The 21197-nt window shown below is 46.9% G+C and overlaps 1 protein-coding gene across 5 annotated transcripts in view; it reads right to left on the bottom strand.

The window, feature by feature from the left end:
• The window catches only part of ralgapa1 (Ral GTPase activating protein catalytic subunit alpha 1), a 124127-nt gene that overhangs the window by 84306 nt on the left and 18624 nt on the right, over positions 1-21197 (bottom strand). For 2 of the 5 annotated variants that reach the window (XM_046367156.1, XM_046367158.1), the window contains exons 5-18: positions 20353-20396; positions 19974-20151; positions 18634-18749; positions 18072-18210; positions 17580-17794; positions 17005-17262; positions 16397-16579; positions 16102-16173; positions 15799-15947; positions 14784-14907; positions 14207-14376; positions 12879-12946; positions 11724-11894; positions 1541-1729 (exon numbers count right to left, since the gene is read on the bottom strand). In XM_046367156.1, coding sequence (XP_046223112.1) covers positions 1541-1729; positions 11724-11894; positions 12879-12946; positions 14207-14376; positions 14784-14907; positions 15799-15947; positions 16102-16173; positions 16397-16579; positions 17005-17262; positions 17580-17794; positions 18072-18210; positions 18634-18749; positions 19974-20151; positions 20353-20396 — 2076 coding nt within the window. Of the gene's footprint in view, positions 1-1540; positions 1730-6173; positions 6315-11723; positions 11895-12878; positions 12947-14206; positions 14377-14783; positions 14908-15798; positions 15948-16101; positions 16174-16396; positions 16580-17004; positions 17263-17579; positions 17795-18071; positions 18211-18633; positions 18750-19973; positions 20152-20352; positions 20397-21197 lie in introns of all 5 variants that reach the window. The other 3 variants (XM_046367160.1, XM_046367157.1, XM_046367159.1) reach the window with 3 other exon arrangements.

Here is a 21197-nt window from a genome sequence, read left to right as displayed (position 1 = left end):
TTAAAACAGGAAAGACAAAAAAAAAAGCTTCAATTCAATCCGCATTCAGCAAAAACAGTTAATAAAAAAAACTGAAAAAGATGGAGGAGATAGAACGGTGGTGCTTTGTGTTTTTGTTTCATTCTGTAGTTTTGTTTTTCCATGTTGTGGTAGTGCCTTGGAGCACAGTGACGCTCCTCAAGTCTCTCACCTGGTGCTTTCTTTCCAAAATAGCCCAATACATGAGTGTACAGGTCCCTCAGGGGCGCCTCTGTGGCCACGCCGGGGGCTTTGCTTTGCCGCTGCGGGGACGCGGAGCCGGAGGCGTGGGCCTTGGGCTTGGAGAGAGCATGGACCACAGATTTATACACACCGCCCAACAGAGCCCCCTGCTGCTGCCGAGAAGGACTGAGCCCCGACTCCGCATCCTGGGACCTGGACCGGGTCCCACGAGGCCGAAGGGAGGAGCGCCCCAGACGGACACGTCCTGGCTCAGTCGCATGACCCCCCACTTCACTGGCCTCCCGTTCCGGCTGCTCCCCGCTTCCGCTCACCCCCTCCCCTCCTGACCTGTCTTTACCCTTTGACCCCCCCAACCCTGCACCTGCCCCAGCCCCTCCAGACCCCACCCCTCCTACAGAGTGGCTGCTGAAGTGGCTGAGGCGGCGCAGTCTGGTCCTCCAGTGGGCCTCCTTGGAGTCTAGAGGGCTGTGGAACTGGACAGACTCTGTGGAGGGCCGGAAGCTGACGTGTACCCCTCCCCCTGCCCCATGGCGCTTTTTGGGCCTACCCCGGACCAGCCTGGGCTTCAGGGAGTGGTGGAGGTTGAGGGAGAAGGACTGCTGCTGGGGCTGATGGGCCTCTTGGCCTGAACCTCCTGTTTCATTATTATACTCACACTCTGTGGCGTCTTGCCTGACCAAGTAGGGCTCTTCCCTATTCTCTGTTCCCCGAGTAGTTACATGCTGGTCAAGACTAGAGCTCGCCCTGCTGATCAGCTCCCAGTCATCACTCTGTTCCAAACACTCATAGATGCTCTTCTCAGCAGGCTGCTGCTCTGCCTCTGTACTGCTCTCTTCTGCTGAGTTTAAGATGCTATGCTGCCTTACCTGGACCTGTCTCCTGACCTGCTGTGACCCTGACTGTACCATCACAGTGCGACCCTCCACAGCGTCACTAGGGCCACCCCTCCCCCCCCCTCCATCTCCCCCCTCCAGGCTTATGTGCATCAGGTACTCCCTGAGAGAGCTAAGCAGGTCCTCCTCCCCCTGCATCTCCCCCTCCTCATCTCTCTCAGAGGACTGGGTGAGGTTGGAGGAGAAGGAGGCTCCACCACATGTCCAGTCAGGGGCAGGGGGGCGGGGGCCTATCATCTGCCACAGGTAGTCATAGATGCTATCCCCCACTTCCAGAGAGGCCACCCTGCTACCTGGGGCTGTGTGGGGGTTGGGGGTGCAGGGAGTGGCTCCGGGAGGAGCAAGGGGGTGGTGGGCGTGGTGGGGGGCAAAGACAGCGGTGATGGTGGAGTGAGAGGGGGGACTGTCAGGGACAGGAAGTGCACCTTTGACCCTCTCAGCGATGAAGGGCTCCATGATGTCAGAAGCGCTGCTGCTGCGGGGGAGCGGAGGCCCCTGGGGTTCCAGGTCACTGGATGCTGAGAACACCTCAGAGGCCGGGGTATTCTCGCTCTGGGAGCAGTGGCGGACCCTGGGTGCCCGAGAGGTCATGACCATGGGGGGGTCCTCCATATCTGGACAAAGGGGATACACAGGGCACAGCTCACTGGAGAGGGGTCCTACCAACTCTACGTGCAGGAAAACACAGCGAAGGGAATGGATCAGTAACATACACCACACCGTGGTGCAGCAATATGATCATATACAGTCATATATTTTACACATTTTTGTTAATTTATAGCCTCATTCTAAAATGGATTAAATAGTTGTTGTTTTTTCATCGATCTAGACACAACACCCGATAATGACAAAGCAAAAACTGGTTTAGAAATTTTTAGCAAATGTATTAAAAAAACATTAATACCTTATTTACATACAGTACCAGGCCACACCTACTTATTCAAGGAATTCTCTTTATTTTGACTATTTTCTACATTGTAGAATATTAGCGAAGGCATCAGAACTATGAAATAACACATATGGAATCATTTGATTCTTCAAAGTAACCACCCTTTGCCTTGATGATAGATTTGCACACTCTTGGCATTATCTCAACCAAACCAAACTTGTCTCCAAACCTTTGACTGGTACTGTAAGTATTCAGACCCTTTGCTGTAAGACTCAAAATTGAGGTCAGGTGCATCCAGTTTCCATTGAACATCCTTGAGATGTTTCTACAACTTGTTTGGAGTCCACCTGTGGTAAATTGAGTTGATGGGACACGATTTAGAAAGGCACACACCTGTCTATATAAAGGACCCACAGTCGACAGTGCATGTCAGTGCACAGACGAAGGCATGAGGTTGAAGGAATTGTCCGTAGAGCTCAGAGACAGGATTGTTGTGATGCACAGATCTGGGAAGGGTACCAAAAAAATGTCTGCAGCGTTTAAGTTCCCCAAGAATACAGTAGCCTCTTAAATTTGGAACCAACAAGACTCTTCCTAGAGCTGGCTGCCCAGCCAAACTGAGCAATCTGGGGTGTGGCAGGATCATGCCGTGGGGATGTTTATAAGCATCAGGGACTGGGAGATTAGTCCGGATTAAGGGAAAGATGAACGAAGCAAAGTACAGAGAGATCCTTGATGAAAACCTACTCCAGAGATCTCAGGACCTCAAACTGGGGACAAAGGGGCTGATCAATTTTGTTTTAAGTTCCTCGGCATACACATCACAGACAAACTGAAATGGTCTACCCACACAGACAGTGGTAAAGAAGGCGCAACAGCGTCTCCTCACCCTCAGGAGGCTGAAGAAATTTGGCTTGTCACCCAAAACCCTGACAAACTTTTACAGATGCACAAACAAGAGCATCATGTCGGGCTGTTACAGCAACTGCACCGCCCTTAACCACAAGGCTCTCCAGAGGGTGGTGCAATCTGCACAACGCATCACCGGGGGCAAACTACCTGCCCTCCATGACAGCTACAACACCCGATGTCACAGGAAGGGAAAAAAGACAATCAAGGACAATAACCACTTGAGCCACTGCCTGTTCACACCGCTACCATCCAGAAGGCAAGGTATGTACAGGTGCATCAAAGCTGGGACTGAGAGACTGAAAAACAGCTTCTATCTCAAGGCCATCAGACTGCTAAAGAGCCATCACTAACATAGAGAGGCTGCTGCCTACATTGAGACCCAATCACTGGCCACTTTAATAAATGGATCACTAGTCACTTTAAACAATGCCACTTCAAATAATGCCACTTTAATAAAATGTACATATCTTACATTACTCATATCATATGTATATACTGTATTTTATACCACCTATTGCACCTTGCCTATGCTGCTCGGCCATCGCTCATCCATATATTTATATGTACAGTTGAAGTCGTAAGTTTACATACACTTAGGTTGGAGTCATTAAAACTCGTTTTTCAACCACTCCACAAATTTCTTGTTAACAAACTATCATTTTGGAAAGTCTGTTACTCTGTGCATGACACAAGTTATTTTTCCAACAATTGTTTACAGACAGATTATTTCACTTAGAATTCACTGTATCACAATTCCAGAGGGTCAGAGGTTTACATACATTAACTTGACTGTGCCTTTAAACAGCTTGAAAGATTCCAGAAAATTATGTCATGGCTTTAGAAGCTTCTGATAGGCTAATTTGACATCCTTTGAGTGTGGAAGTATTTCAAGGCCTACCTTCAAACTCAGTGCCTCTTTGCTTGACATCATCGGAAAATCAAAAGAAATCAGCTTAGACCTCAGAAAAACAATTGTAGACCTCCACAAGTCTGGTTCATCCTTGGGAGCAATTTCCAAATGCCTGAAGGTACTATGTTTATCTGTACAAACAATAGTATGCAAGTATAAACACCATGGGACCACGCAGCCATCATCCCGCTCAGGAAGGAGGTGTTCTGTCTCCTAGAGATGAACGTACTTTGGTGCGAAAAGTGCAAATCAATCCCAGAAGATGCTGGAGGAAACAGGTACAAAAGTATCTATATCCACAGTAAAACGAGTCCTATATTGACAACCTGAAAGGCCGCTCAGCAAGGAAGAAGCCACTGCTCCAAAACCGCCATTAAAAAGCCAGACAACGGTTTGCAACTGCACCTGGGGACAAATATCGTACATTTTAGAGAAATGTCCTCTGGGCTGATGAAACAAAAATAGAACTCTTTGGCCATAATGACCTTCGTCATGTTTGGAGGAAAAAGGGGGAGGCTTGCAAGCCGAAAACACCATCCCAACTGTGAAGCACGGGGTGGCAGCATCATGTTGTGGGGGTGCTTTGCTGCAGGAGGGACTTGTGCACTTCACAAAATAGATGGCATCATTAGGCAGGAAAATTATGTGGATATATTGAAGCAACATCTCAAGACATCAGTCAGGAAGTTAAAGCTTGGTCGCAAATGGGTCTTCCAAATGGGCAATGACCCTACGCATATTTCCAAATTGTGGCAAAATGGCTTAAGGACAACAAAGTCAAGGTATTGGAGTGGCCATCACAAAGAATGAAAATCTGTGGGCAGAACTGAAAAAGTGTGTGCGAGCAAGGTGACCTACAAACCTGACTCAGTTACACCAGCTCTGTCAGGAGGAATGGGCCAAAATTCACCCACTTATTGTGGGAAGCTTGTGGAAGGCTACCCAAAATGTTATACCCAATTAAACTATTTAGAGGCAATGCTACCAAATACTAATTGAGTGTATGTAAACTTCTGACCCACTGGGAATGTAATGAAAGAAAGAAATGCTGAAATAAATAATTCGCTCTACTATTATTCTATCATTTCACATTCACATTCTTAAAATAAAGTTGTGATCTTAACTGACCTAAGACAGGGCGTTTTTACTAGGATTAAATGTCAGGAATTGTGAAAAACTGTGTTTAAATGTATTTGGCTAAGGTGTATGTAAACTTCCAACTTAAACTGTACATATTCTCACTCACCCCTTTAGATTTGTGTGTATTAGGTAGTTGTGTGGGCAATTGTTAGATTACTTGTTAGATATTACTGCACTGTCGGAATTAGAAGCACAAGCATTTCGCTTCACTCACTTTAACATCTGCATGTGACCAATAAAATTGAATTTGAAAGGTTCACCTTCCAACAGGACAATGACCCTAAGCACACAGTGAAGACAACACAGGAGTGGCTTCAGGGCAGACTCTATCTGTTTAAAATGTTTAATACATTTGCAAAAATCCCTAAAAACCTGTTTTCGATATTGTGTGTAGATTGATGAGGGGAAAAAAATCTGTTTAATCAATTTCAGAATAAGGCTGTGTAACGTTAAGAAAATGTGAAAAGGGGGAAGGAGTCTGAATACTTTCCGAATGCATTGTACATCTGTGTAAAGGATGAAAAGATCAGGTGGTTGAATTTAGTTTGTATTAATGGTTTCATTTCACCCAAAGGCACCAACCAAGTCCATGCAATAACATGTTGTTTTCTTATGTATGCATGTTCTCATATACAAAAACAATGGCAGACAAAACATGGCAAAACCTGCATTCCTTTTCATGGTAAATGAATATTTAAGCTGCATCCAATCATATCCATATCATTAAAGCCAAAACAGCTGCAGTAGAGGAAACAGACTAATTACAATATATCAATAACAACAAATGAGAATTCATCCCCAAAAAATAATTTAAAAAATGGGTTGACAATATGTCATATTTTAGCAGAAGCCATAAAATCATACATTTATAGGGAGTAGGTGTGCACACCAAACCGCATGCAGGGGAAACTGTTTGGATCTGAGAAGGATATTAAATAATTATTCAGAAACAACAACAGCCTAAAAACACAACACACCCCCAGAGTCTAGGCCTGAGAGAAATATCCTCAAACAAGAGCTCACAAACACACCAAGACAAGCAGGCTGTGTGGAATCACAAGCAAAGGCAAGCATAGAAACAACATGCAAAGACAGACAAGAACATACAGATAGTGAGTGAAGAAGTGAAGTGGGTGGAGGGGGGGTACAGATAGACACACAGGTACAGATAGAGGTACAGGTACAGGCGTAGAGTAGTGGGCTCTACCTGCCAGCTCGTCAGCTAGGGAGGTGAGGACAGAGTCAGACAGGAGAGGGTGGAGAGGATGGATCAGGACAGGGGCACTTTTAGCGCTGCGGATAAAGGCTTGGGACAGGAAGCTGTCACCCGTAGAGCAGCTACGCAGGGCTGAGGGACGGACGCAACACAGAGAGGAGAGAGAAGGGAGGAGAAGGAGAGAAAGGAGGGAGGGGAGGTGAAAGAAGGAAAGGGGAGAGGGAAGAGAAAATAGAGAAGAGTAGGGGTCGTGGAATAGAGGGACAGAGAGGAAATGGATAGAAAAGGAGTTTAGAAAGAAGAGGAAGGTAAAAATGGGAGAGGAGGAAGGTGAGAAAGTGAAAGGAGAAAGTGAGGACTGTGAGCGTAAGGCAGAGAGCAGTGACCTTCAGAGAGGAGAACTAGGAAAAGGCAAAGCTGCTGTCTGTCTGTCTGTACCTCAGGAGCCAGGTCACAGAGCCCTCCGTGATTATGACTGTAGGTTACGACTGTAACCCCGGTTCTCTGATTGTATGAGTGAAGTATTTCACTATGGGATACGCACCCAGCGTATTCGTCAGAGGCCTTATTACAGTACGCCAGCCATGATTGGCTGGACGTCGAGACGTGTGTGTCGGGGAAGGGTGTCCCTCCTACCCTATAAAGGACCCGACGCAGCGTCTCTGAGTCATTCAAGAATAAGCCACACATCTTCCTCGCTCATGCAAGGAGGGGGTGGTCTGGTGAAATACCTCACTCATACTATCAGAGAACCGGGGTTACAGTCGTAACCTGTAGTTCTCTTTCAAGTGTTCGTTTCGGTATTTCACTATGGGATATACTGAGTACCGTATTGCCAGACAAGCTTATCCTGACGACCGACTGCCCTGTGCTATATATCACACAAATGGGCCTTACCCGCAGAAGATCCTACATGTAAAACAGTATGCACCAGGGTTGGTGCGGTGACATCAAGCCCATAAAACTTTGCAAAGACAAAGCCCAACTCACTGCTGAGCAAATATCTTGGACAGATATGCCCCTAAATAAAGCCAGATATACTTTAATAGTAGAAAAAGCCTTTCCTTTTTCTACAAATTCCTGTAGAAACGTCAGGATTACCGGGACAGAGCACTGGAATGACACTGTCTGTATTTTAGTGCACCATTCCTCAAACACCTGCCATTTATAATTATAAAGGGACTAAAATGGATGCATCTCTAGCACTCATAGTGGAAATTACAAGGTGGCGCTATTAGTATGAGCGATAGCCCCATCTATCGCACCCTGCATAGGGTGGGGGAAATCAGCATCAGAGGGATAATGCATACAGGAGGACGCGTGACCACTCGTGCGCCAACGAGTCCACTCCCATCGGTGCATCCCGATCCCTCACGGAAAATAACAGTGGCCACTGAGTACTGTCCATTGATGCATAAGGATCCACTGCTGGAATGCCGAAGTACATCAAAACCTGATTGGCTATCTCTGGGTGGAGCTTCCCCTCTCTGTATAGAGGGTTCCCCCTGGCAAGTAAATCTGCCCCCAAATTTAGTACATGAGTAGCTCTCAGTGACTGGAGATGCACACTGCTCCACATAATCAGTATGTGTGCCCGTGTGTGTAAGTGAGGGGATAGCAGTCCCCCTTGTCTGTTTATGTACTCCACAACAGTGGTATTGTCTGTTCTGTCTAGAACATGACGCACCTCCAGAAATGGGAGGAACAACTTTAATGCTAAGGACACTAAGGAGCTCCAGGCTGTTTGTGTGAGTAGATCGGAGATGGGGTCCCCACACCCCGTTGACTGTTCTGCCCTCATGAGTCACACCCCAACCCGAGAGAGATGAGTGCGTCGTGACTACTTTTCTGGATAAAATAGTGCCCATCTGGGCACCCTGTGACAGACACAGCCTGTCTCCCCAGGAGTGCAGTGCTACCATGCAGTCTATTGAGATCTGTACATGGTGATGTTTGTGACGTATTGGGCTCAGACCCCGAGAAGAGACCCAGCGTTGAAACCCTCTCATATTCAAACGTCCTAATGGAATGACTGCTAAAGCCTAGTGGCCTCAGGCATGTTTTGAAAGAGACCAGGTTCCCTCTGTGAAACAGTGCTAGGCCATCTTGGAATGTTCTTATATGTTCCATAAAAAGGCGAGCTTTGAACGATACCGAATCCAGGATTAAACCTAGGAAAGAGATTGTCTGCGTGGGAATCAGAACACTCTTTACTGTGTTTATTCTGAAACGTAGAAGTGTCAGGTGTTCCTATAATAGCTGGCTGTGTTCTAAGACCTCATCTCTCCGAGTGGGGCTATAGCTGCCTCGGTACACTTCGTAAAGACAGGAGGTGACACAAGAGAAGCTGAAAGGGAGCACCAAAAATGTGTAGATCACGCACTGAAAAGCAAATCTGAGAAATGTCCTGTGTGGGGAGTATATTGAGATGTGAAAGTAAGCGTCCTTCAGGTCGACGGATATGAACCAATCGCCTGGGTGCACAGAATGTAGCAGAGCAGTGTGTGTCAACAATCTGAAAGTGTACTTTCTCATGTGTCTGTTCAGAGCACGTAGATCTAAGATCGGGCGTAGGCTGCCCCCCTTTTTTGGAACCAGGAAATATTGATTAAAAACCGCAGTGGCTTTGCTCGGGAAGAACAATTCTTATTGTCCTTTTTCCTATTCGCGATGTGAATTCCTCTCGGAGTACATGCGCTGATTCCACCTTAGCCTGAGTGCATATGATTCCCTTGAATCTGGGCAGGGTGACAGAGAATTGTAGTCTGTATCCCCTGTCTATTGTGCCCTGTACCCAGTTTGAGACTGTTCATGCCCGCCAATTCGCTCTCTGCTCCGAGAGAGGGCTGACCCGGGCTTTCCCCCATTGATGGTGCCCCTCTGGGGGGAGGGTGTACGACAGGCCGTGACACACTACGTGCGTCCAGCTGGCTCGTAGCGGGAGAACGCGTTCATGAGAAACATGTCTGACTGCTCCCTTGGCCTGTAGCCTGGTTGCGCTAGTGTTAACATTTTTTATGTGAACTGACATTGGGGAGTGTTTGAGACAAGAGGGGGGCTTTGTGGAAGCATCCATCTGAACATGGTCTCTTCTCCTCTTTGGGCTGTACTCTGTGACCACCAACTTGGACCAGGTACGTCGGAAGAACACTGAGGTGCCTGGGAACTTGCACCCTGGAACAGGCTCGGGATTGGAAGAGGGGATAGAACTGGGCTTGGAGGAGACTGTTCTTGCCTCTCTGGCGATGGGGACATCGCTAGACCATGCACTTTTTTCCCCTTACCCCCTGGGTGGGGTTAGGAGCAGGCTGGCCCCTTGGTGCCATGAGAGGGAAGGAGGGCTTCTTAGATCAGGGGCCCTTAGAATCCAAGGTTTCCTGCTGCCCTGGGTTCGCAGCCTAGGGGGCTGGGCATCTGGGGAACTTAAAGGTTGAGGGTGGTCGACCTGCTGCAGCCTGGGCGAAGGTGCGGAGAGGCACAGGGTAGGCACTGGGCTGTGTATTCTTTTTCTCCTCACACCGTTTCTGCATCATCTCAACAGTGGCACCGAAAAGGCTTTTAGGGTCTACTGGAGTATCTAGGATCTTCAGCTTCTCACTGATAGGTTGAGCCATCCAGATCTCTCCTGGGATATTATGAGTCCCATGGCTCTCCCTGACAGTGGCTGTGAGCAGACGCAGGTTGAGGTCTGTGGTAATACAGATCTCATTCCATAGACCAGGCTCTGGTTTGACCGCTAGCTCCTCCTGTAGCTCTGCTTGTTATGCCGAGAGCATGGAGGTGGTGCTGAGAGCCCTCACCGCTGTGGCAACCAACCTCTAGTTTTTCTCTGTCACAGAGGACTGGAAGGACTCGTACTTTGTTGGTAAGGTGGGGAGAGTCAAGGTCATGGATGACTTCTGGCTGGGGTGTAGATGGGAAGCCACCAGGGGTTCGATGGGGCATGTGGGCCAGCCCAATCCCTGTCATGTCAAAGCAGTCCAACATTGACCCACCATGGACAGGGTTCTTGGAGGAGAAAGGTGTACTCTGGGTACGGGTAACCTCCTCCAGACTGGTAGTAATTGCCTGGCTGCCCGTTTAGCTTTGGTTAGCCTCTTACCCTTGTAGCGGGATGTGGTGGTCTCTGCTACTGCATTGGGCCAGGGAATCACCAGTTTATTCACAGCGCATTTGCACACGTCCTGCAGGGCCACACAGAGAGCTGGTGTGGATTATACCCTCCCTTCGTGTTTTGTTCCTGATTCCCCGGCAGAAAGCTTGGTGGGCTGGCATGAGGGGATGAAGGAATCTTTGTCTCCAACAGATGATTCTGAAAGAAGACTGTCGGAAAATCCTGTGGAGTCGTTGTCGTCTCGGATCAGGAAGCCCGACGGGGGGGGGGCGTGCTAGCCTGAGATGGAGGCTCTTCACAGTGAAGAAGGCACAGTGTGGACAGGAGCCAAGGGAGGCTAATGCTTCCTGGGCATGTTGCAGCCCAAGGCAAGCGGAGCACACCGAGTGGGTGTCCTTGGCCGAAATCTTATTTCCACAGGAGCAGATTTGTGCTCTTGTTTGAGGTGGGAGATGCCTTTGCTGCATAGCTTGGATGCTATGTTTTTAGCTGCCAGAAAAAAATAACATAGTATGCTAGGCCGACAGCTAGCGATTAGAGTGGGTTATCTCCGACGGTTGCACTCGGTGTGATGGCCAGGTACTGTTCCCGAAAGGAATGGTTTGAAAAGATAGCTTGATGTAGCTAGTAAACATTTTCTTGCCGAAGTAAAAAGAAAAAACCGAGCTAGCGTGGTGGCTAGTTTGCCGACGACTAATCACTGTTCGGATACAGCTAACTTGGTTGTGAACGAGTTAGCTGTGTCACAGCTGTACCTGTTACTCACTCAAATAATTTTCCTCTAGCTGTGGTGAAGGGAATCCCAAGAAAAGCACCCGGTGTGCAAGTTGTAAGCTCACGTCTGTGTACAGTTTAGCTATTTCTGGAAAATGCAGTCGTGTCGAGATAAGCTTTCTGATGAAAAGCGAGAAGAGGTGTTACATTGACTCAGAAACACTGCGTCAGGGTCCTTTATAAGGTAGGAAGGACACCCTTCCCCGACGCACATGTCTCGATGTCCAGCCAATTATGGCTGGCGTAGTGTAATAAGGCTTCTGATGAATATACTGGGGGCGTATCCCATAGTGAAATACCGAAACGAACACTTGAAAGAGAACCCACACAACCATTATGCTCAGTTGAAACCTTCTTCACTGGAGGACTCCCACACAGTACTGATTTCCTATTTCATTGATTATGTATAAATGGCTAAAATAATTTAATGACAGTTAACAGCAGTATAGCAGCATTATAGCAGCATTGACCATTACACCAAAATCTTACTCAAATGTGCCACGTACATAGACCTACTGAAACCATCACATCAAGCATTTTAAATCATCCATGAAAATATATCTTAAACGCCCTGCCATAAGGTTAAGACAACCATCCTTCCCATATATAGACATGTAGTTTCCTCTGATAAATATGACGGCTGTGACACTAACCCACAGTCTTCTGGCGCATGATGTTCCTGGCCTTCTCCATACCCGGGGAGCCAGCGGTGGTGGCACTGCGCTGCCTCATGGCTGCTGCTTGACCGCTCCCAGGCTGGTCCCTGCTCCAGCCCTTAGAGAACGAATGGCCCACAGCCGTCTTCTGGCCCTCGTGAGCGCCCCCTAGTGACCAACACAGAGAGGGAAAGATTGGGTTCAGGTTGGAACGTCTCTGTGGTGTTAAAAAATAGAAAGGGAGGGAGGGAGGGAGGGAGGGAGGGAGGGAGGGAGGAGTGAGTGAGTGAGTGAGTGAGTGAGTGAGTGAGTGAGTGAGTGAGTGAGTGAGGGAGAGGAAGGGAGGGAGGGAGGGAGCAGTGGTGTAGTGGTCCAGTTGCACAGGCACCTAGCACTGTTGTTTGGTTAGCAGTGTTTCTATAGCACATGAATTGGAGTTGGAAAATAAATGGCTACTGGATTGATGCAATAAAATAAGGTTTTGGGAAAGCGTTTCCATCTACCAGAAGATGGTTAGACCTATCATTATCATCGCTATATTTTTTATATTTCTTAATTGTTTTAAACCTGGACATTTTACTTCATATTATGAGGAATGTCTTACCTTACTTTAAAGTAGCCTATAGCCAAAATCCCACCATAGAAACATGGAGGCAATTATTTTTTATATAGACTTAGTCATATGCTTTCTCCTGTTCTATTGGCTTTCCTTCAACTTTCTTCCATTGTCAAGCAGCCAAAAGCATTATCTTAGTTGTTGCATATTTAAATCCCCTCTATTTTTAAATTCCGAACTGATATTTCCATCTCTGTCCATGAAACCGCTCGTATGTGTGGTGCAAATTTTAGAACGCCGGTTTCCTGCAAATTGCAATTTGGTAGTCACGCGAAGGCCTACAACCATCGGTACATTGCTGCGCCGAAATGTGAAGAACTAATAGTTTATCAAAATTCTAAGCTAAACATTCTGATCTGTTCCATCAGCCTTATTAATTGAAATGGCGTATTCCTCCACTACACCACTTTGGTACCTATCAGTGGGTATTAAGAAGTGAGTACATGCAATGTCCATGTGGTTATACGGCGTATACCTGCCTATCCCCTCCAGTACACTGCTGAGAGAGTGATAGAGAGAGGAAGCAGCGTGTGTACCTTTTCCCTTGTGTTTCTTCTGTTTCTGTTCGCTCAGCTTGTCCAGGGGCAGCTCGTTGAGGTCCAGACTGTACAGGTTATGGAACAAAATACAAATACATGTAAAAAAGGGCCATCCCTCTCTTAGATTCCATTACAAATTGAACCTCTGTTTAATATTACCGTGAAACTTCAATTAAAACGCAGTCTCAAATAGCCGCCGGTCCCTTTTAGTAGGCAGGCAACGGCACACATTTCAGCAAATAAATGCCTGTCTCAAATAAACGCCGGGCCTAAATGAATTGTATATGGGGTTTTTATGAATTACCATCAATTGTTTACGAGGTTTAATGTTTGATTTATTCATTAAATAAATAAACATTACATAATTCAGTAATGACTTGAAAAAAGCAATCATCTGTTTTTATTGGCAGTAAGAAACTGATAGCCACTAGATAACTGGCAAGCACAAAAACAGTCAACAACTTCGGAGTATAGACCCCCAGAAATCATCCTATCGCCCTCTATTGGCGAATGTAAGTGTCACGCCTTGGTCTTCGTATTTTGTGTTTTCTTTATTTATTTGGTCAGGCCAGGGTGTGACATGGGTTATTGTGGTGTGTTTTTTGTCTTGGGGTTTTGTGGGGTGTCTAATTAGTCTATGGCTGCCTGAGGCGGTTCTCAATCAGAGTCAGGTGATTATCGTTGTCTCTGATTGGGAGCCATATTTAGGCAGCCATATTCTGTGAGTGTTTTCGTGGGTGATTGTTCCTGTCTTTGTGTTTGCACCAGATAGGGCTGTTTCGGTTTTCGTTATTTCATTTCGTTATTTTTGTAGTTTCTGTATGTATAGGTTTTCCTTCATTAAAATATCATGAATCATCATCACGCTGCATTTTGGTCCGATCCTTGTTCTACCTCTTCATCAGAGGAGGAGATAGAAGAGAGCCGTTACAGTAAGAACTGCTGTCATTATTCTGTCAAGGATCTTTAAAAAATATATACATAATAGAGGCATACTAAGACAAAATAAACTTGACAATGTGTAACAGATAACACATTAGTGCAGGAAATAATATAATAAATTGATTAAAATGCTGGATGTGAATTCTGGAATTAAACAATTAACTATGAAAATTAACAAAAGCTGTGTGCATTAAGGAAAAAGACTCCTGGCTCGAATAGAAGCCTGGCTCTAATAAGTGCCTGTTGTGTTCAGGGATTTAATCAAATATTTGCCCGGGCTATTCATTTAAGTTTTACTGTATTTTCTTTACATGTCTTAACAAAATGCTTGGACTTGTGCTTTCTACAGTATGTGCGTTTAGAACGTTCTCTCCTGTCGTTACCTGTACAGGTTGCGGGCCAGAACTTTGGTGAGCGTCTCCATGGTGAGGGACCACTCTGTGACCAACTCCTCCCAGCAGGTGAGCGAGGACAGCACGGCCAGCAGGTCGTCCCACAGCTCCCTGGAGATGTACACGTTCAGGTTCCCTTTGATCCAGGCCACTATCAAGGTCTACCAGAGAAGGAGGAGAGTCAGAGACCGACAGAGAAGCATGGCAAGTAGAAACGTCCCTTAGAAACATCCCTTAGTTAGGTCTCATGCAGAGGAAGGTTATGGAGGCACCATGGCTCTCTCAAAAGTCTTTGCCTCGATTCCTTGTGTCCTCTCCCAAACTTATTTTCAAAATTTCAGTGGGAAGCGAGGGGAGGATTCAAGGAGAGGACATGAGGAATCAAGAAAATACTATTAAGAAAAAGCCCTTGCGGTTAGTCATAGTAGGTGTCCCAAATGGCATCCTCTTCCCTATATAGTACAGCGCTTTTAACTCATGGGCCCAGGTCAAAAGCAGTGCATTATATAGGGAACAGGGTGGCGCTTGGGACACAACAACTGTATGTTGTGAGTACTATGCTGGGTACCTGAAAGACGGCCCCGGCCAGCCTCCCAGAGAGAGTGATGTTCTTCTTGCCATGGGGCATGATGGAGGGAGGTCTCCTCATCACACACTCTGTCACCCTCAACAGCACCAGCAAGATCTGCTCCCTGCAGACGCATAGACAGACACCAGAAGAGTAGCGGTCACACATAGGAACTTTCCACTCTTTGTGTAACATGAGGGATCCTACCCCTCCACCTTGGCCCTAACCTAACATACCAGGCATAAAATAAAAGCCTGAGCAGGGTCTCTGCATCCAGTGTTCAGGGGGAAAGGAAGCTAGGTTGAAGATACTGTATCCCAGGTTGAAGATACTGTATCCCTGAAAATCGTATGTCGACACCCCATCAAATAAGTGGATTCGGCTAGTTCAGTCAAACCCGTTGCTGACAGGTATATAAAACCTTGCACACAGCCATGCTATCTCCAAAGACAAACATTGGCAGTAGATCAGACTTACAGAAGAGCTCAGTGACTTTCAACATGGCTATGATGTCTATGAAGTCCATACAGAAATGGTTTGTCGAGATGGGTGTGGAAGAACTTGACTGGCCTGCACAGAGCCCTGACCTCAACCCCATCAAACACCTTCGGGAGGAATTGGAATGCCGACTGTGAGCCAGGCCTAATCGCTTAACATCAGTACCCAAACCTCACTAATGCTCTTGTGGCTGAATGGAAGCAAGTCCCCACAGCAATGCTCCAACATCTAGTGGAAAGCCTTCCCAGAAGAGTGGAGGCTGTTATAGCAGCAAATGGGGGACCAACTCAATATTATTGCCCATGATTTTGGAATGAGGTGTTCAACGATCAGGTGTCCACATACTTTTGGTCATATAGATTACATAACCAGACTCTTCAGATCTGCAAATATAGAAGGGTTAGGGCTAATGGGAGTGGTGGGTAGCAACTTGGGTCTGGCCATAAATGTATGCTATGCTTTCCCATTAGAACCAATACGCTGCTCAGTGTTAGCGTGTAGTGTTGTGGTGCTGTACCATGTCTTCTGGTCCATGGTTTCATGCATGACCAGGCTGCGATAGATGTTGAGGACTCTCTTGCACATGTCAACATGTTCCTCCAGCAACACCTTGAGCTCGTTGGCTGGTTCCAGCAGAAAAACGTTGGCAGAGTTGGTGACAAACACCTGGGGTGAAAGAGAGCGAGGGGTAGATGGTGGTGGTGAAGAAAGGCATGGAACTGGACAGTATCGGATGGAAGTTAGTGATCATTCCAGAATAAGACTTTATGTGGTTGCCGATTTATCATAATGTGTATATGTGTTGGGCAATAGAAAATACCTGTAGAGTGGGCTGAACACCGGCATGCACACTGTACTCCAGCAGCTCTTTCTCAGACACTTTACTCACCCCCTGAGGACACAGAAAGACATACACAAGAAGTGTTAGACTGAGATACCATGAAGACAGGTGCCATCATGTGTACTTACTTGTCTTTGTTGAGGGTTGTGTTCATTAGACACCAAATGTAAGAAAACGGACTGAAACAAGGAGTCCTTTTCCATTGCAAAATGTATTCTTTAATGGACCCTGGTGCTTCCATCCATCCTCCCCCACACAAAGCCCCAGCTCTCACCTCCTCCTTCTCAGCGTCCTGCTGGGGTACAGGCTCTAGGTTGATCCCTCCAACCGTGGTAAAGAACTTCTCTTCCTCCGGCTCCCTCATAAACACAGGCTTGTCCTCCTGGGCGAACCATTCCTGGTACACCCGCACCACCTTCCTCATGGCTGCAGCCTCACACATCGGCAACAGGAAGGCCTGAGAAAAGAGGACAACACATCAATGTCACTGTGGATTCAAATGGAGCAGACTTGTTTATCTTCTCTGCTCTCTTTGGGGCATACAGCCACACAATACCAGACTTTTGCAGGGTTATTCAGACTTTTACAGGGGTATTCAGACTTTATTCAGACTTTTACAGGGGTATTCAGACTTTTACAGGGGTATTCAGACTTTTACAGGGGTATTCAGACTTTTACAGAGGTATTCAGACTTTTACAGGGGTATTCAGACTTTTACAGGGGTATTCAGACTTTTACAGGGGTATTCAGACTTTTACAGGGGTATTCAGAACATAGTAGTAGTAGTAATAGAACTTTATTGTTCCAAGAAGGGAAACATATTTATCACAACCAGAACCAGCAATACACAATGTACTGGGCGTTTGAGTATGTGTGCTGTACCTGTCTGAAGACCTCGGTGATGAAGTTGACGTTAGTCCTGGAGGAACAGAGGACTCGTCTCACCACCTCCTTGTCAGTGAGGTGCTCCTCGTCCATACTACACAGGCTGGAGGAGCTGGGCTCCCTCTCCGTCAGGGTGGAGGTGTTGGAGTGGGACTGCTCCTGCTCACACCCAATCGCTCTGTCCAGGCTGTCTGCCCTGGGGCCCAGGTCCCCGCCCAGGCCATGTCCCCGCGCTGCCAGCCCTGCTGCTGCCCTCTGGAACACAACCAGAGAAACACCACCACCATTAATGCTTCCATAAGGACTGGAAATGTATGTAACACAATACATGAGTTGGAGGTTCACTAGTATATCCCACAGACAGAGAATTATCACAACTCAAAAGCTGTCCCAGAGGCTTTGTTTAATGTAAAGATAGTTATGCTAACCCTGCATACTTCTGCCCTTCAGATGTGCTGCCTGCATGGCCAACCTGGATGTTTTTTGGCACACTCTCTATGATTCCTAGATATAATATATACATTGTGCTAACCCAGGCAAACTCTCCCCTCGGGTGTGTATACGGTGATTACCTGGATGTTCTTTGGAACGCTCTCCCTCTCTCCGTCCACCCCGGGGATGTGTGTTCCAGTGTTGGAGCGTGGCTCCAGCCAGAAGGACACCAGCCAGCGGATGAAGATGACCCGGGCGTTGAGGAGGCTCTCCTTGGTACAGTACACTGCCTCGTTGGTCTCTGGGTCTTTCTTCACCACACTGTAGTAAGGCTTTGGTCTCATCGAAGGAACCTCTGGAGGGGGGGAGACGGAGAGGTTGAAAAGAGAATACAGATGTATCACTATTCCCCTCTTCACACCATTGTGTTGACCCAACTCACACTGTGCCGGCTCTGATGTATAACCATGCCAGCTCAGCTCGGCTCAGTAGTACCAAAAGGGTATCAATGTACTTCTATGAACACTGCACCACTATAGTAAAATGCTAAGCTAAGAATCAGCTTTAGAATGTATATAAACAAAGACCTATCTGTTTCTTTCACTCATACTAATTCAAATTTGTCTCCTCACCCAGTATGGGATGGTACAAACTGGTCTCCTTGGAGAAGTTGGGGAATATGTGCGGCAGGTAATATTTCTTGAAGTTTCCAAACAGGAATGCAAAGCCCTTCTCGTGGTTGTCTTTACACTTCCACTCCAGACTTTTGGCCTGCAGGGGGAAAGAAAACAAGAGACTACTGTTAACAAAGAGCATTACAGAAACAGGACCAGAGACGGGGTGAGAGGAGGCACTGTCTGCGGCAGGGAGAGAGAGAGAGAGAGCAGCCGTTAACTCAGTGTGTTTGTATGTGAGCATACAGTACACTGCAGCAAAAGCATGCCGATGCAACTCAGCATTAATAATGAGTTTGAGCTATACATATGAGCTATGGTGTTGATCCCGTTTCATTTTGAACTGAGTTCATTGTGGGTGACTTAACATGATGTAAGGAGGTTTTCAGGGGGTTACGGTCATTTGCACTTCTCAGCATGCAGACAGACAGACGTTCATCTCAAAAGGCTCGCTGGTAGGTAGTAGGTAATGCATCCATGCCAAGCATGTTAGCAGTGTTAGTAATTAAGGGAAGAGTACCTGGTTTACCATGTATTTCAGAAGAGCCTCTAGAAAGTATCCTGTGAGGTCTTCCTGGGCTCTATCCCCTGCCTGAGGAGGGACCAGGGGACTGATCTCTTCTGGAGTCACTTGAGCTGAAGGAATGGAAGAAGAAGGGAAATCAATATAGGAGGAGATAAAAAAGGATAAAAAGCTAAATAAATCAGCCCCATGAGATTGACTGATAATTAGGTTTGACATTGGCCGTAGGAGTTTGAATCTGAAATATGTTTAGGCTGCAGAACAGCAGACCTGCCAACCCTGTCCAACTTCTTACTGAGTACCAGAAGCGCACGGGCAAATTAGAGATAACTATCTATAACGTTTTTCGTAGCACATGCTCCCAAGTTTAGTCTCTATAGTAGAGGAACGCTCGTCACCTCTCAAACAGGGCCAATCACCAGGGCCAGCTCACAAGTATAGGCTTTTTAGACACGGTTCCTAAGCAATTCTAAAAGCAAAATCATTTCGAAAACATAAAAACAAACACAAATGATCGCGTTGACAGACCGCAAACTGGTTACACAAAGCTTTAGTAGGCTACCGCAAAGAGAATCTGAACGCTGTCCGCTAGAAGAGTCCGCTGTTTCGGCCTATGTAAAAGGTGCCTATTGAATCTTTGCAGCGCATACATCATTTCACATTTTCAAAATGTATAAAATCTCAAATCTATTGCAAAGGCATTTTAGAAGCATTGCCTCTGTAGATAATACCGGACACTCATTAATTCTCCATCACACAGTATTCTAAACTCACGACTCCATTTAATGCCAAGATGTTAATATTTGTTTTTGATTATACTTTGTAATGCTTTTTGTGACAGTTACAGTCCATCAGGTTGATTGATCCTCGTAATGTTACGTGGAAAATACAACGAATGGGACGCAGAATAAAATGTATATCACACTCGCACAAATGCGACATTTGCATTTCATTTCATTCACTAGAAAATGCGAGTGAACGGCTGGCACTTTAGAGCACACTGAATGTCCATCTTATGTTCACTAACGTTAGCTTGAAACAATTAGTGTTTACCTTTCCACAACACACGGAGACGAAAAGGGATTTGTCCATGTGTTTACATACATTTTTTATTCAAGTGTAATTACATTACTATTATTAATATACATATTTTAAATCAGGCCCTAATCATTTATGTGTACTTTTAAACACTGGATCTCGAACCTGCGTACACGGACAGAGAATTGCGTAGTTGGTACACAAAATGCATGCATGTTGGCAGGTCTGGAATGGTCAACCTCAAGATTTTTCCTTATAACTACAGTCACTAGCAAGGTGATAGGTGTAGAGATACTAACTCTCCTGGAGGCTGAGAGGGGGGTTGACCAGGTTGTCCAGGGTTCGAGGGCCAAGCTCTGACTGGGGAGATGGGAAGCCAGGGATCAGACAGGCAAAAATCCATAGCTGCTCTCTCAGTGCGTTGCCTTGCAAGGCCTGCATCCATAGCAGGAACAGACGTACACCCTCCCTTCGGATCTACAGGGGAGAGAGACACAGTCAGGAACAGAAATAGAATCGCGCCTTTCTATATTTATGAGCATTCTATTACCAAATACCCATAGCAGTCAACACCATTGCGAAAGACGAAGGCAACAGCAAAAACAGAAGTGCTGCATGTACAGAGGCAGGTTGGCTACTGGCGATGCTACTGGCGAATGAAGGACCACTCTGATGTACCTTTAACGAGTTCCCAGTGTGCAACAACTTCTTCAGAATGAGGCCTGTGAGGACAACAAAACGCATCACATGGAATATCAACAACCGGACTGCCACTTCCCCTGCCCTTACCACACCCAACCAGCCCCGCCCCCAATACCACGGCACATGTCAGAGTTCTCGGTCAGACCTGGGAGACCCTCATCCCCAGGTCCTTGGCTTTCTCAGGGTGGGCTTTGTATCCAACTGCACAGTGGTCTCAGTGCAGTGGAAAAGGAGAGACCATCTAGTGGAGGGGTGAGGAGAGGGCAGTGGAAAAGGAGAGACCATCTAGTGGAGGGGTGAGGAGAGGGCGGTGGAAAAGGAGAGACCACCTAGTGGAGGGGTGAGGAGAGGGCAGTGGAAAAGGAGAGACCATCTAGTGGAGGGGTGAGGAGAGGGCAGTGGAAAAGGAGAGACCACCTAGTGGAGGGGTGAGGAGAGGGCAGTGGAAAAGGAGAGACCACCTAGTGGAGGGGTGAGGAGAGGGCAGTGGAAAAGGAGAGACCATCTAGTGGAGGGGTGAGGAGAGGGCAGTGGAAAAGAAGAGACCACCTAGTGGAGGGGTGAGGAGAGGGCAGTGGAAAAGGAGAGACCATCTAGTGGAGGGGTGAGGAGAGGGCAGTGGAAAAGGAGAGACCATCTAGTGGAGGGGTGAGGAGAGGGCAGTGGAAAAGGAGAGACCATCTAGTGGAGGGGTGAGGAGAGGGCAGTGGAAAAGGAGAGACCACCTAGTGGAGGGGTGAGGAGAGGGCGGTGGAAAAGGAGAGACCACCTAGTGGAGGGGTGAGGAGAGGGCAGTGGAAAAGGAGAGACCACCTAGTGGA

The sequence above is a fragment of the Oncorhynchus gorbuscha genome, linkage group LG10 (assembly GCF_021184085.1).
Source record: "Oncorhynchus gorbuscha isolate QuinsamMale2020 ecotype Even-year linkage group LG10, OgorEven_v1.0, whole genome shotgun sequence".
In the NCBI taxonomy this organism is placed as follows: domain Eukaryota; kingdom Metazoa; phylum Chordata; class Actinopteri; order Salmoniformes; family Salmonidae; genus Oncorhynchus; species Oncorhynchus gorbuscha.
Note: the sequence above shows the minus strand (reverse complement) of the source record. Positions and strands in the feature narration are given on the sequence as shown.